Source organism: Littorina saxatilis, linkage group LG17, assembly GCF_037325665.1.
Source record: "Littorina saxatilis isolate snail1 linkage group LG17, US_GU_Lsax_2.0, whole genome shotgun sequence".
NCBI lineage: Eukaryota > Metazoa > Mollusca > Gastropoda > Littorinimorpha > Littorinidae > Littorina > Littorina saxatilis.
Window position 1 is genome coordinate 50923153 of NC_090261.1, and position 14274 is coordinate 50937426.

The 14274-nt window shown below is 42.1% G+C and overlaps 1 protein-coding gene across 1 annotated transcript in view; it reads left to right on the top strand.

Moving 5' to 3' along the window:
- LOC138953797 (ubiquitin-ribosomal protein eS31 fusion protein) overlaps positions 1-7802 on the top strand; it is a 29477-nt gene extending 21675 nt beyond the window's left edge. Inside the window, exon 5 of the mRNA XM_070325706.1 lies at positions 7618-7802. Within this exon, the coding sequence (XP_070181807.1) occupies positions 7618-7770 (153 nt within the window). The 3' untranslated portion in view covers positions 7771-7802. The remainder of the gene's footprint in view (positions 1-7617) is intronic.
- The last annotated feature ends 6472 nt before the right edge of the window (positions 7803-14274 follow it).

The window sequence follows — 14274 nt, forward strand, 5'->3', positions numbered from 1 at the left end:
GAATGTGGGCACGAAAGGCTCTGGTTTGGGATGTAGGTGGGTATCATAGGGGAAACAGGGTGGGGTAACTTGAAAACGTCTGTGGTCCATGCGTTGGTGACGTTCTTCTGGGAAGTAGGTGTGTCGTTCTTGCGTCTCATCACCTTCCCTTGTCTCTGGTAGGTGATAGGACCAACCTGTGTGGTCGAGATCAGGCGGGCGAGAGCCTGTGACGCTTGTCGTTGAGTGTCCAACGTTGTGCAGAGGCGGCTGACCAGCGTACGCACCGAGAGGGTGCTGCAGTGTGGTCAGCAGCGCTGTAGGCCGCATGGAGGATGTAGTTGCAGCCGTCGTGTAGTTGGGTGTGAAGGGCTCCTGACGGACGAAAGGAGCGCTCGTTCCGACGTGATGGGGGGCGTTGGTGAAGGGCTCCTGATGGACGAAAGGAGCGCTCGTTCCGACGTGATGGGGGGCGTTGACATCCTCTCTACGTTGAGGTCCGTACGCCTCGTAGGTGGCGTTGTTGGTAGTAGCGGCGCTTGTAGAGGCGCTGACTCCAACGACGAGGTCCACGACAGGTAACGCGTGCTGTCGTGGCTCAGTCGTTGTGGTTCCTGCGACGAAGTTGGTGACAGCAGCGTTGACGTTGACAGTCGAGATGTCATGGGTGCTGGCGGCTTGGCAGACAGGAACAGACGTGGCGTCCAAGGCTGGCTGGTGTGTCCCTTGGTCAGCAATGACGGCAGCACCTGTCCCTATTCCTATCGCTGTTTGCTCATTGTTTAGAGGAGGGGCTACAAGACTGTACAAGGGAACGAAAGGACGAGGGTGGAACCTAGTGTTCAACAAATCAACTGACGGTAGATCAGGGAGATCCTGCTGAACGGATTCACCTTGTTCCAATACTTGTAACATAGCTTGTTGTTCTCTTAAGCTAATTTTCAATTCGGTGGACTGAATTTGTCTCAAAGCCTTTTTCTGTTTAATATCTTCAAGAGCTGCTTCAGCTGCGTCTTCGGCCTGTCTAGCTGCTATTCTCTCAGCTTCCTTAGCCTGCCTAGCTGTGTCTTCGGCCTGCCTAGCTGCTGTTCTTTCAGCTTCCTTAGCCTGCCTAGCTGCTTCTTCGGCCTGCCTAGCTGCTGTTCTCTTAGCTTCCTCAGTCTGCCTAGCTGCAGTTCTCTCAGCTTCCTCAGTCTGCCTAGCTGCAGTTCTCTCAGCTTCCTCAGTCTGCCTAGCTGCTGTTCTCTCAGCATATTGTTGTTGTAAGAGATCCAGTTCACTAAACTGAGCTTCCTTTATTGCGTCACCTTCCACTTTTATGGCCAGGGAAGCAGCCTCTAGTTTAAGAGCCAATTTAGTGTCTTCAGAGCTAACACTTTTAGAGCGGAGAGACTCGGCGCGAGAAGCTACTTGGCTACCTGATCTCCTGATACCTGACTTGTGGCTAGCTGACTTGTGGATGGCTGACGTAACGCTAGCTACTTTATGAATGGCAGACTTAACACTAGCTGACTTGTGGGTGGATGACCCAACGCTAGGTGTAACACTGCTATGCCTGGAAGTAGGCTCCTTAGCCACCTGCACGCTAGTCGTTTGTCTGTCAAGAGCTCGATCAATGTCAAACATAATGTTCTGAACTGTTCTCTGAACATCATCCCAACTTTCCTGAATGGTTTCACCGCTACCAATACTACGAAGACCTTTCTCTATGTCACCAAGATCCTTGTACATGCTCAAAACAATTTGTTTCTGACTGGTTAACGACTCTTGATTAGGAGTTTCTTGGTTAAGCTCTGTTACTACCTCACCGATTGCTCGTTCCAAGAATGTTCGTTGTCTTGCAAAGTTTCTAGTTTTGATCTCAATCTGGTACTCTCTACCTTTTTCAGTAGGCTTAATGTCACGCCTAGGCCTTTGAGAATGTTCATCTTCATCGCCGTTAATGTCATAACCTGAAGCTTCCAATGGTTTATCTGCTGGAATCTTCTCCATTACAATGTTCGCTTATTCAAAAGCACTAAAAACATACATAAGGTTTATCTGGTTATAAAGTAAAATGAATCGATCTGAGGGTCGTTTGGGATAATACACAAAAGTCACAAAAAATGCGCCGGATACGGAGTAGGAAGATCTCTAACCGACAAGTTGATCTATGTCAAACTATGGTTCACTAACACAGTGACAGGTAACAATAAAGTCTTTTGCTGGTTATCAACAGCTACGTTTACGTTCATTGAGCGTCAATAACAAAAGTTCTTTACTGGGCGTCAGCAGCTAAGTTTGTTTACTTTAGCTAAAGTTCTTTCACTGGGCGTCAGCAGCTAAGTTTTTTACTGGACGACAGCAACTAAGTTTTTTACTGGGCGACAGCAACTAAAGTTTTTTACTGTGCGCGCCTTCGTGAGCGAGGCTGGTACTACATATTGTTCATACGAAATGACAAACACAGGTTACAAGCGATAACGCGCAAAAGTACTGGTTTATTATTTTACATCTGACACTAGGGATCAGTAATGTATAGATATATAGTTACAGTACCACGTAATGCGGTAAAAAACTTATGAACAGAAAGAAAAAGAGAAAAGAAAACAAATTATTAGACATGGCAAAAGTATCAAATGCATTAACAAGACACGAGAAGTAAAAACAAGAAAAGTAAACAATCACAAGACAGGAGAAGACAAACAGACAAGAAAGTTACAATTACCAAACACTCGTTGGTTAGTCCTTCAACAACAATAAAGAGTTACGTTCTGTACGTTCAACAACAATAAAGAATTACGTTCCGTACGTTCAACAATACCATAAGCACTAAGAATACTCAAGAAACTTAGCATACATACGTTTAAAACCAAAATGGCTAGTTTCAGAAAAATACAAAACGTTGACTCATCAGGCCAGGAATACAAAGCAAACTGTCAGTGTCAAACCAAAAAGTCTCCTAACGACAATGTTCCTGCGTTAATCAAAGTCACAAACAAGATATTTACTCATCCACTTTCCCTCAATAACGTTACAAGAAATAAGCCCGTTTACAAACGATCACCACAGACCGCAAGCTTCTTTTACCTAAATTCTTTTAACGTAAGGCTGAAAAAGTCGGAGAAAACGTTTCACTTCGAACTTCGTTAACCACAGAAAACACAAGTTATCATTATAAACATTAGCGACTTTCTAGCGTCTACAAAACATTGCTGTACGTTCACAACACTAGAACAGTTGAACACACAATAAAGAAACACTACAACAAGTCAGACTTTCAACTCACGTTATACATAAACAACTCACAAAGTCATTACAAAATGGCGACCAAAACACAACACAAACAAGTAACAACAAAATTACCTTATGCGCTGTGTGGGTTGACCAGCAGTACCAAAAACGTGTTGCCTCACAAACGAAGGGCACAAAACGATTCACACTTGAGAAACAACTGTCTCCAAGAACATTACGTTGACGTTAAAACATAAGAAACACTCCGTTGGTTCACTTGATAACCTTCATACGTTTACATCAAAACCAAACGCTTCCTAAAACCCTCAGATCGACTGACGAGACAGGAGTCAAGCAGCGGTATTTATGGAAACAAAAACCTAACATGGAATAGTTATTCAAAAGTCAAAGGTCACCGGATTGACCAACCAACAACATTCCTAAGACAGAATCGGGTGAAACTACTATTTTACAACCAATCAGTAACCGATCACGCACTCCGTGCATGCCCAAAACTTAAAACGGTATATTTAACAGAAAGAACATCAAGGAACTAGCTGACATCACAAAGCTAAAAACACGTGAGTCACACGTATTCTAAAACTTGCAACGCAGATTCGCAGGGCTCACCTCAAAATCAAAACACGGAAAATAGCACGTGAATCTCACGGTGTTCTAGAACTAAACGACGCAGTTTGTGACGCTCCGACCAAAACCAGGTCACAACAACTGAACAAGGAGCACGTGAATCTCACGTAAAAATATTAACGCTCCACAAAACGGGTCACAACAAGGTGCTACAATAAAAACACGGTTTACTTCTTTTTACATCGTGCAATGGCTTGAGCAAACGTAATTACAACAAAAGTAGGTGACTGCATGCCACATCGGCATGCACACATGTTTGCTACAACTTTCACTTCTTTTTTCTATGGGGCGCACTTGCAATGATGACAAACTTAGGACACCTTACGATTCTCTGAAAATGATATGAACTCCAGCGTTACCATTCCTGAGCAAGTGCGTTCCTGTAAAATCATAGGTAGCTTAGGGTGAGTTACGGGTCAAGTAGTGGCATCCTCTCTGTTGTGTTGGTCAGTCTTTTCAGACTAGGCAGCTGCAGAAACTGCTACTTTAAAAATGTTAGAATTGCTTTTTTTGTGGAATCTGGTCTTTGAAACTGAAGTTGTCTCTACGGTTCTGTACTGTGTATGATAGTTTAGTATATTTTGTGCATGAAGACTTCAGGTTGTTACGCTGTCTTCCTGCAAAGCTCTTCACATTTGTCAACACTGGGACCAATTCCCTGCATAGGCTAAATAATACTCAACTCAACTCAACTCAAATTTTATTGGCTTCAATTTTCACATAGAAGAATTTGTCTTGCGCTTGGGATTGAGACATAGGCAGAAAGTAAGAGTATAACATGTAAAAACAGCATTCATATCACATTTCATGTATCACACACAGTAATCACTAGTATAGGCCTAGGCCTACAGATATCACGTTGTCCCTGTATCACACATGCAAATAAATAGTATCACATTTTCCACGTATCACACACAATACAGGGTGACCCCAAAAAAAAGAGCACCCAAACAAAATTGAATAATTTTGTCAATTTTAACTTTTTTTTCTTTCTTTTTGTCTGCGGTACCAATAGTGGTGTTGTATAGCAAAACTTGCAGTTTTTGTGATTGTATACATTTTTTGTTTTTGCTTCTGCAATGGTTTACTATTGATTGGTAAAGAAGTGCCTCGGATACGTGTTAGTCATGTCTCGGTTTGGCAGTTTCTGTGAAGAATTTGTGTTGTATCATCTTTTATCTGAATCTACTTGTATCAGTTACAAAGCAGAGAAATATTTTGAATGGAATCACTGTTGATCCTTTGTGGACAGTATCTCTAATATTTAGCATCTTGCTTCACACCTACCATGGGTGAATGTTGTGCTGGCATTGTCACCTCTTCTCTGGGATGCACTTGCAATGATGACAAACTTAGGACACCTTACGATTCTCTGAAAATGATATAAACTCCAGCGTTACCATACCTGAGCCAGTGCATCCTATGAAAACATAAGTCACAGGTAGCTTACAGTCAAGTAGAGGCATCCTTGTCTGTTGTGTTGGTCAGTCTTTTTAAATAAGGCAGTTGCAGAAACTGCTACTTTTAAAGCCGTTTTTAATTTTTTTTTAATCTGGTGTTTGAAACTGTGTTGTGGTCTCTAAGGTTCTGTGCTGTGTATGATAGTTTCGGATATTTTGTGCATAAGGACTTCATACTGTCTGCGGTACCAATTTACAGCATAGGCTAAATTAGTAAATGATCATGGTGTTGTACAGGAAAACTGAATTTTTGAGTTGTATAGTTTTTTGTTATTTCTACAGCAATAGTTCTGTGATTTGGGAGAAGTGCCTCGGATACGTGTTAGTTTATCATGTCTCGGTTTGGCAGCTTCTGTGAAGAATTTGTGTTGTATCATCTTGTATCTGAATCTACTTGTATCAGTCACAAAGCAAAGACATATTTGAATTGAATCACTGTTGATCCTTGTGGACAGAATCTCTTTATTATTTAGCATCTTGCTTTCACACCTGCCATGAGTGAATGTTGTGCTGTCATTTCTACCTCTTCTCTGGGATGCACTTGCAATGATGACAAACTTAGGACACCTTACGATTCTCTGAAAATGATATGAACTCCAGCGTTACCATACCTGAGCAAGTGCTTTCCTGTAAAGACAGAAGTCACAGGTAGCTGAGGGTGAGTTACAGGTCAAGTAGAGGCATCCTGTCTGTTGTGTTGGTCAGTGTTTTTGTGGATAAGGCAACTGCAGAAACTGCTACTTTAAAAGCATTTTTTTTTCATCAAATCTGGTCGTTGAAACTGAAGTGGTCTCTAAGGTTCTGTACTGTGTAAGATAGTTTCAGATATTTTGTGCATGAGGACTTCACATTGTCTGCGGTGCCAATAGTCTCCTGTCCGCCCAGCGACCTTCCCCTTGACCCTGCTTGTGACCTCTGTTTTTTGCCCCCGCAAGGGGGGACGGTACTCTCTAAGCACCCAAAACCTCAGAGATAACTGGCGGAAACCTTCCTATTGTAGTCTCCTGTATGACGGCTTACTAGTGCCAAAACCTCATAATTGTAATTATCAAGGGAAAATTAGTAATTTTCCCTTGATAATTACCATTTTCACATGTTAATTACTAACTTTCACCTGTTAATTACTAATCTTTAGTTTTGGCTCACTTCCTGACGGATTGCTAGTGCCGAAACTAAAAATTAGTAATTTTCCCGTGAAAATGAGTAACAGATGAAAACAGTAACTGACACTGTCACAGCGTTAATTGGTAATTATCACGTGATAATGGGTAACACCAGGTTTTGGCACTAGTAAGCGGTCATACTCCTGTCATTGGTGAAGTGTCTCGGATAAGTGTCAATTGGCTCTGTTTGGCAGCTTATGGGAAGAATTTCTGTTGTATCATCTTATCTGAATCACTGCAACTACATGTACTTGTATTAGTTGCAAAGCAAAGAAGCATTTTGAATTGAATCCCTGTTGATCCTTTGTGGACAGAACTCTTTATTATTTAGCATCTTGCTTCACACCTACCATGATTGAATGTTGTGCTGTCATTTTCACCTTCTCTGGGATGCACTTGCAATGATGACAAACTTAGGACACCTTACGATTCTCTGAAAATGATATGAACTCCAGCGTTACCATACCTGAGCAAGTGCATTCCTGTAAAGACAGAAGTCACAGGTAGCTGAGGGTGAGTTACAGGTCAAGTAGAGCCTGTCTGTTGTGTTGGGAGGGGGGGGGGGGGGGTGGAGACTTTTATAATAAAAAAATGTGTCATTCCCTTACCATACAGTTGAACATTGGAATTAGTTACGGTTGCAATGATGACAAACTTAGGACACCTTACGATTCACTGAATATGATATAAACTTCCGCGTTACCAGGTCTGAGCAACTGTACTAGTATAGAAATTGACAGTTCCCAGTGTTGAACTGCTGTAGTTTCTCAACAACCGTGTGTCTGTATGTTGGGCACGGTTGGGCTAGTGGTAAGGTGTCCGCCCCGTGATCGGGAGGTCGTGGGTTCGAACCCGGCCGGGTCATACCTAAGACTTTAAAATTGGCAATCTAGTGGCTGCTCCGCCTGGCGTCTGGCATTATGGGGTTAGTGCTAGGACTGGTTGGTCCGGTGTCAGAATAATGTGACTGGGTGAGACATGAAGCCTGTGCTGCGACTTCTGTCTTGTGTGTGGCGCACGTTATGTCAAAGCAGCACCGCCCTGATATGGCCCTTCGTGGTCGGCTGGGCGTTAAACAAACTGTATGTTGTGGATTTTGTTAATTGTTCTAAAATTGGTAATGTCAGTTTTGTTTTTGTGTGTTTTGCAAATAGGTTGATGAGAACGGCAAGATCACCCGTCTGCGTCGTGAGTGCCCCAACGAGGAGTGCGGCGCTGGTGTGTTTATGGCGTCTCACTTTGACAGACACTACTGCGGAAAATGCTGCCTCACCTACGTTTTCAACAAGCCCGAGGAAAAAGCATGAGCTGTACTTGAGAATAAACTTATTGTGGTGTACATGTGAATTCTATTGTTTGCTGTTGCTTGAAAGTGAGTGAGAGTGTGTGTGTTTGCAGTGATGTTCCTAGGACTGGAGGGCAACAGGACAAAATGTCCTGAATCAAAAAACTAATAGGACATCATGTCCTGACTACAAAAAAACAATAGGACATTCAGATCAAGTGAACCAATCATGGCACCTAACCTTTTTAGACGACTGAGAATATATGAATAAAGGCAAATAAAACCTGAACAGTTCTAAATTTATTTTAATATTTTAAATGCAACAGTGTTCAGTAGGGTTACTTTCACACACACACACACAGACAGACACACACACACACAGACACATGCTTCAGAATGTCATAAGTGATCTTTCACACACACTGACACACACACACACACACACACGGATTTGCGAAAGTTGCTGCAACCAACGGTGAACGAGTTTGAGGCAACGCCATCCTCCTGACAGATGGTGCAGAACATCAGTTCTTTTTCTTTGCTGTAGCTGAGCCAAGGGAACATAGAAAACCAGCTCTGCACAAACTTTCTGGTCGCCCCTACTTTCGTTTCTTGCGTCTCTTCCTGCGTCTCTTCCTGAGGTTGTAGATCTATTGGCTCACCTTCTGAGGCTTCAGTCTCCGACGGGGCCGAAGGCCCTGCAACTTGACTGTCCGTGTCGTCCTTTTTTTTGTAACAAAGCCACTCAAAAGTGTCTGCCCTTTTCCCACGCAAACCTTTTTCTTCGGCGGCATCTTTGCAGAAATGTGGCGGCGGAAGTAAAGTGTCGCTGTCAAAAGTAGCGAGAGTTGTGGCTCTTGTAATATTGTTCGGTCGAGAGTTGCGTCCCTTGTATTATTATTCGACCAAGAGTGAAAATTGAAGTTCAAGTAGGACTCGATTCTAACTCGTTTTAACGGGGTTTGATACTTCAGTTTGTACAGATTCTTCTTGCAGTGACCGCTCTAGACGTAATACTATCGGACAATGACCGCTGACTTCGCGATCGGATCGGACATTTGACGGGACAGAGGTGTTTGCAATCGGTCATTTTACAACCTAAATCGGTCTATGACCGATGACCGACGCCTCGGAACATCACTAAGTTTGAAAACAAACTCTGCCATCAATGGGATATGCAGCAAATTTGAAGTGGTTTTGAACCTTGAAGGCTGAGGGTCAGGTATAAAAGCAGAGCGGCAAAAACTGTCTATACCAAACTCAAAAGCACCATTCTTGTCGGGCAAACATTTCCAGGTGTACACCACACATGCGCAGCACCCCAAAAAGTGTATAATAGGCCCTGGATAGCGTATTTCCAGAAAAAAAATTCACTCACCAAATTTGAATTCAAAATCAAACAGCTGTCGGTCGTGGTGGACTGGGCGGAGCTAAAGACACGAGAATGATATGACCACGCACCGCTCATTCCTTTACAGCACACATACCCGCAACACAACGTTTTCCAGATGTAGCCCGACCTCAAAGCTATTGCAGACACCACTGGCTAATCTGCCTGAGCACAGCGAAACACTTTCAATGATCGTTCTGTAATTAATAAATCATTTCAAAGATAGTCTGCACTTTTCGATTGTTAGTTTGGTTTAAATTACTTTTTTTTTAAGTGAAACATATCCATCCAAAAAACAACGTTTTCTTCTTGGGCTGAAAAAGTAAGCTGAAGTTATTTTGAGATCGTGAGTTAGGTACCAATGTCTTGAATTTATCTTTATGTCAGACTTTTCTAGAGAAAATAATATTGTACGCGTTGCTTGATGCTTTCGGTAGAACACCGCGTATCACAGTCACGCACATTGGAACCAGGCACTCGTGACTCATGAAAGACACTTTCTTCACTTTTTCACACACTAAAACACCACTCTTCAGGCGACTCTGCAGCAAATGTCGTAATCCCTGTCTGTCACAGATATTATATTCATCAACATCCAGCAATAGTGATGCTCTGCTATCTAACTAAACATTTATTAGTCACAAAGCTATTCTCCTCCGGCCACGACGCGAGACCATGCCTTGACTGACTAAATGTAAGTTTTCCCACCAAATTTCTCCTCTTCCCGCAAATGTTGCTGACCTAGTTAGTCTCAGCATGGTCTCAGACAAAACCAAACATGTGGGCTGGGGGAGCGAAACACGCTCACAGTCAGTGCCGTTATGTATCTGGACTTAATGGTCAACCTGAAGCCAACGGTCACATTCGTAATTAACAACCGCAAACGATATCTTTGGTTCAAAATAAGGGTGTCTAACAAGTCAGTTTCAACTTGTTAGACTAACAGACTTTACATTTGGCTTATTATGGCAAAGACAATGGTCAATATATGTTCTTTAGAGAATGCAGTCGGTTTGTGTAACAAGGGTTCCACTGTTCCAAAAGCCGGCTAGACTGACCTACTCGTCTTGAAAACCATACCCACCTTGATACCTTGAGAACTGTAAAACCAAGACACATAGTGGCGCCAATGTCTTGGATTAAACATTCTAACATGCATGTACAGAAAGCAGTGACACATTTAAATCTGTAGATGGTGCCTCAAGTTCTTGGCATCCGATTGTTGGTGCGAGTTTCCACTCAGGTTCTGCACTCCCGTCTCAGCCTGTCTAGTTCACCAGAGAGGGACCTGTTTGCCTCCTTGAGCTGAGTAACCTTCAAGCACAAGTCATCTCTACTCATCCGCGCATGGGGGATTTTTGATGACATGAGGTTGTTGTCTTGAAGAGCCTCCATTTTCGCCTTGTTTCTATACACCGCTTTCCATAGCGTTTTTCTGTACAGACTACAGAACTGGCATCTGCCGCCACTCCTGATCAGAAGATGGCACTTCGTTGATCTGATGATTGTCTCACAACCTGTGGCACCAAAGACACTTTCCTTGTATGCAGCTCGCTTCATGGTTGTGTCGCAGAAAGGAGCTCCTACAGGTACAAGTGACTGAAACCGTTCTTCACAATTTCCACTGCAGATAGACCAGTTTTCAACCTTGTCCAGTACCTTTAAAACATCTGTCGCAGTGAACAAATAACGAGGTAGTCCAATCCAGAAGTCATGGGTAGGCGGAATGATACCCTGATGTACCACCAGAGAAGGCGACAAGTCATCACTGATTGACAAGCAAAATTTCAAGCTTGGAATGCTTGAATCATACATGCTAGTAAGACGCAGCTTGCACCCTTTCTGCAGCAAGACACAAACAGACTCAGAATCTTGAAGGGCACACTTCACATCCTGAGTCAGTTTCTGGAAGACTTGACGACGACAACTGGCTTTCAATGATGCTACAAGATCATCAACATCTTGGTCAGGCTCATAGCGGAAAGCTTTTTCCCCAACAATCATGAAGAATCCTTGTGCAGTGTCCCCATCCAAGTCCGTCAGCTCCATAGCAACCTCATCTTCGATGATGGATTCAGCAGGATCGGCTCTGTCCTCCACACCCAGAAGAAAATCCCCCCAGGTCCATGCTGGATCTGTACTGAATTAGAAAAAAAGAAGACTGAATTGTTATTTGAAAGACCACTTAAAAATAAATAAAAGTTGTAGCTTTATAATAATAATAATAATAATGGGTATTTATATATATATAGCGCCTTATCTGAAGTTCAAAGCGCGTATGCCGTGTGAAATGAATTTTTGAGTCACTTGAGAAAAAGTGACTCTATGTAATCGGTCAGTGTTAGTCTGTCCGGCCGGCCGTCCGTCCGGCCGTCCGGCCGGCCGTCCGTAGACACCACCTTAACGTTGGACTTTTCTCGGAAACTATCAAAGCGATCGGGCTCATATTTTGTTTAGTCGTGACCTCCAATGACCTCTACACTTTAACGATGGTTTCGTTGACCTTTGACCTTTTTCAAGGTCACAGGTCAGCGTCAAAGGAAAAATTAGACATTTTATATCTTTTCTCGGAAACTATCAAAGCGATCGGGCTCATATTTTGTTTAGTCGTGACCTCCAATGACCTCTACACTTTAACGATGGTTTCGTTGACCTTTGACCTTTTTCAAGGTCACAGGTCAGCGTCAAAGGAAAAATTAGACATTTTATATCTTTGACAAAGTTCATCGGATGTGATTGAAACTTTGTAGGATTATTCTTTACATCAAAGTATTTACATCTGTAGCCTTTTACGAACGTTATCAGAAAAACAAGGGAGATAACTAGCCTTTTCTGTTCGGCAACACACAACTTAACGTTGGGCTTTTCTCGAAAACTATAAAAGTGACCGGGCTCAAATTTTATGTGAACGTGACTCATTGTGTTGTGAATAGCAATTTCTTCCTGTCCATCTGATGCCTCATATAATATTCAGAACTGCGAAAGTGACTCGATCGAGCGTTTGCTCTTCTTGTTTACACAATATATCACGCATTCACATCGGCCAGTAGATCAACAGCCTATAGGCGCTGCATCCACCTTTCACGGCCTATTATTCCAAGTCACACGGGTATTTTGGTGGACATTTTTTATCTACGCCTATACAATTTTGCCAGGAAAGACCCTTTTGTCAATCGTGAGATCTTTTACGTGCATACCCCAATGTAGTGCACACTTTACAGTCACCCTGAAGCTGAAGGTATGGACAGGGGGCTACCTGGATTGAAAATACATGTATTAGTAAACATTTCCTACCCCCCCCCCCCCCCCCCCCCCTGTTTTTGTTGCGTCAAAACATTGAATACAAAATAAAAGTAAGTTTACATCTCTCAAGGTAAAGCCAAGGTCTAGTAACAACACCTACACATAGGTCAGAATGTGCATTCCTCAACCTCAAACCCTTCAAGCGCCTGTTAAAAATCAGATACAAAAAGTGAAAAACCTCGTCCTTTTTTATTGTTGCCTTAAATTACTAATAGTAATGGTGCATACTTTGGAAATATGCCATACATCTATTAGTACTCACTCAGTTTCCAGTTCAGCCAGCTGCAGCAGTTGTCGTTTCGTCTCTGCGTTCCTTTTACTTGCTGCATTCTGCTTCGATCTTGCACCCTTCGGCTTCGTGCCAATACGTTTCCGCTGTCTTGGCATCTGAAAAAAGTAAACACATACAAAAATGAAATAATAAGCACTATACAGGCTGATCCATTCTGTGGCATCATCTACTGTCCTGTATTGATCGGTGTATGAATCCTGACTCAGTGACTGCATATTTTTTTTAATTTTAACTGGATTTCTATGTAGAATAGGGACAGAATGCCTTTTGTGTGCGCAAGACAATGACTATTGAAAACTTTTCCTGATCAATTACTTTTTCAAATAAAAAATAACAGGACTGTACATAGTGCCATTGAACTGCTTGTCAAATTAATAATGTTTCAATCGATATGTAATATGTCTACTTTCTTTGCAGAACTTCTCAATTATTTGCAATCAGTCAGTCTCTGGCATACCTCACACATTAGCATATATCCTGCGAACTCAGCTATAATTTACCCAACTTTGCACTCCAAAATAAAATATAAATAATAAATTGACAATAAAAGTGACATAATGTATGGGAAGAGTGTATAATTGTGCAAGTGTCTACTTTACCAAAACAAACATGGACAGTTGAATAAAACCTTTTTTGCATCCATAATTTAGAGAAAAATAACCATTTAAAGGTAAACGTTGATAATTGTTGTGTTTTTAAAGAATTAGAACTGTTTCATAGAAAATCATACATTATAATAAAACTTGCAAAATGTTCATTCTTTGTACTCAAGAGAAACAGAAAATCACAAGAAGAAAATTATTGCATCATTTGGTGATTAGAAGATGAATCCAAAAGTAAGCAATTTCGCTCATTTCTCCATTACGAACTTGTAACTTTTTATCCACACGCCAGTGTAAGTGCGAGAACCACTTTTGAGTGAGACATAAAAGCATCAAATATAATTACAGCGCGTCAAAAATTATACAAACAGATTAATGTACACACCAGTAATGCATTTGCTAGTTAAGGGAAAGCAAAGTTGCGCACAAAAGAAAATATTAGCTCCCAAACATTGCCTCCACGCACAATGGACTTAGAAACAATGGCCGCAAGAACCGAAGGAACCGTTTTTTGCCCACTTCGGGAACCCAATCCTCTTAAATGCGTTCGTGTACACACTGTTGAAGCTACATAACATGAATCAAGTTTACTTACCACTGATATCTCTCGTATGAAGCTGGAAATATCCAAAGAAATGTGACAGAAAAGCACTTCAAATCGGTGTCAGAGAGCAAGGAACAACAACGTGTTACGTGATGATGGCTGACAATCGCAGAAGGTCTTGCGGTTCGAGCGCAGTAACCCGAGAGTTCACGCGAGCGGCCTCGCTTCGCATCTCTGTATGTGTATGTCTCTGCTTTGCCTCACAGACATTTTTCAGAAAAGTTGAGCGACTGCTCTCGAGAGTACTTACTGACATTGACACTTTCTTTCACCTCAAATAATGACTGGTTGTGTAGTGCATTACACAACATTAAACTGAAATAACAAAAACACGT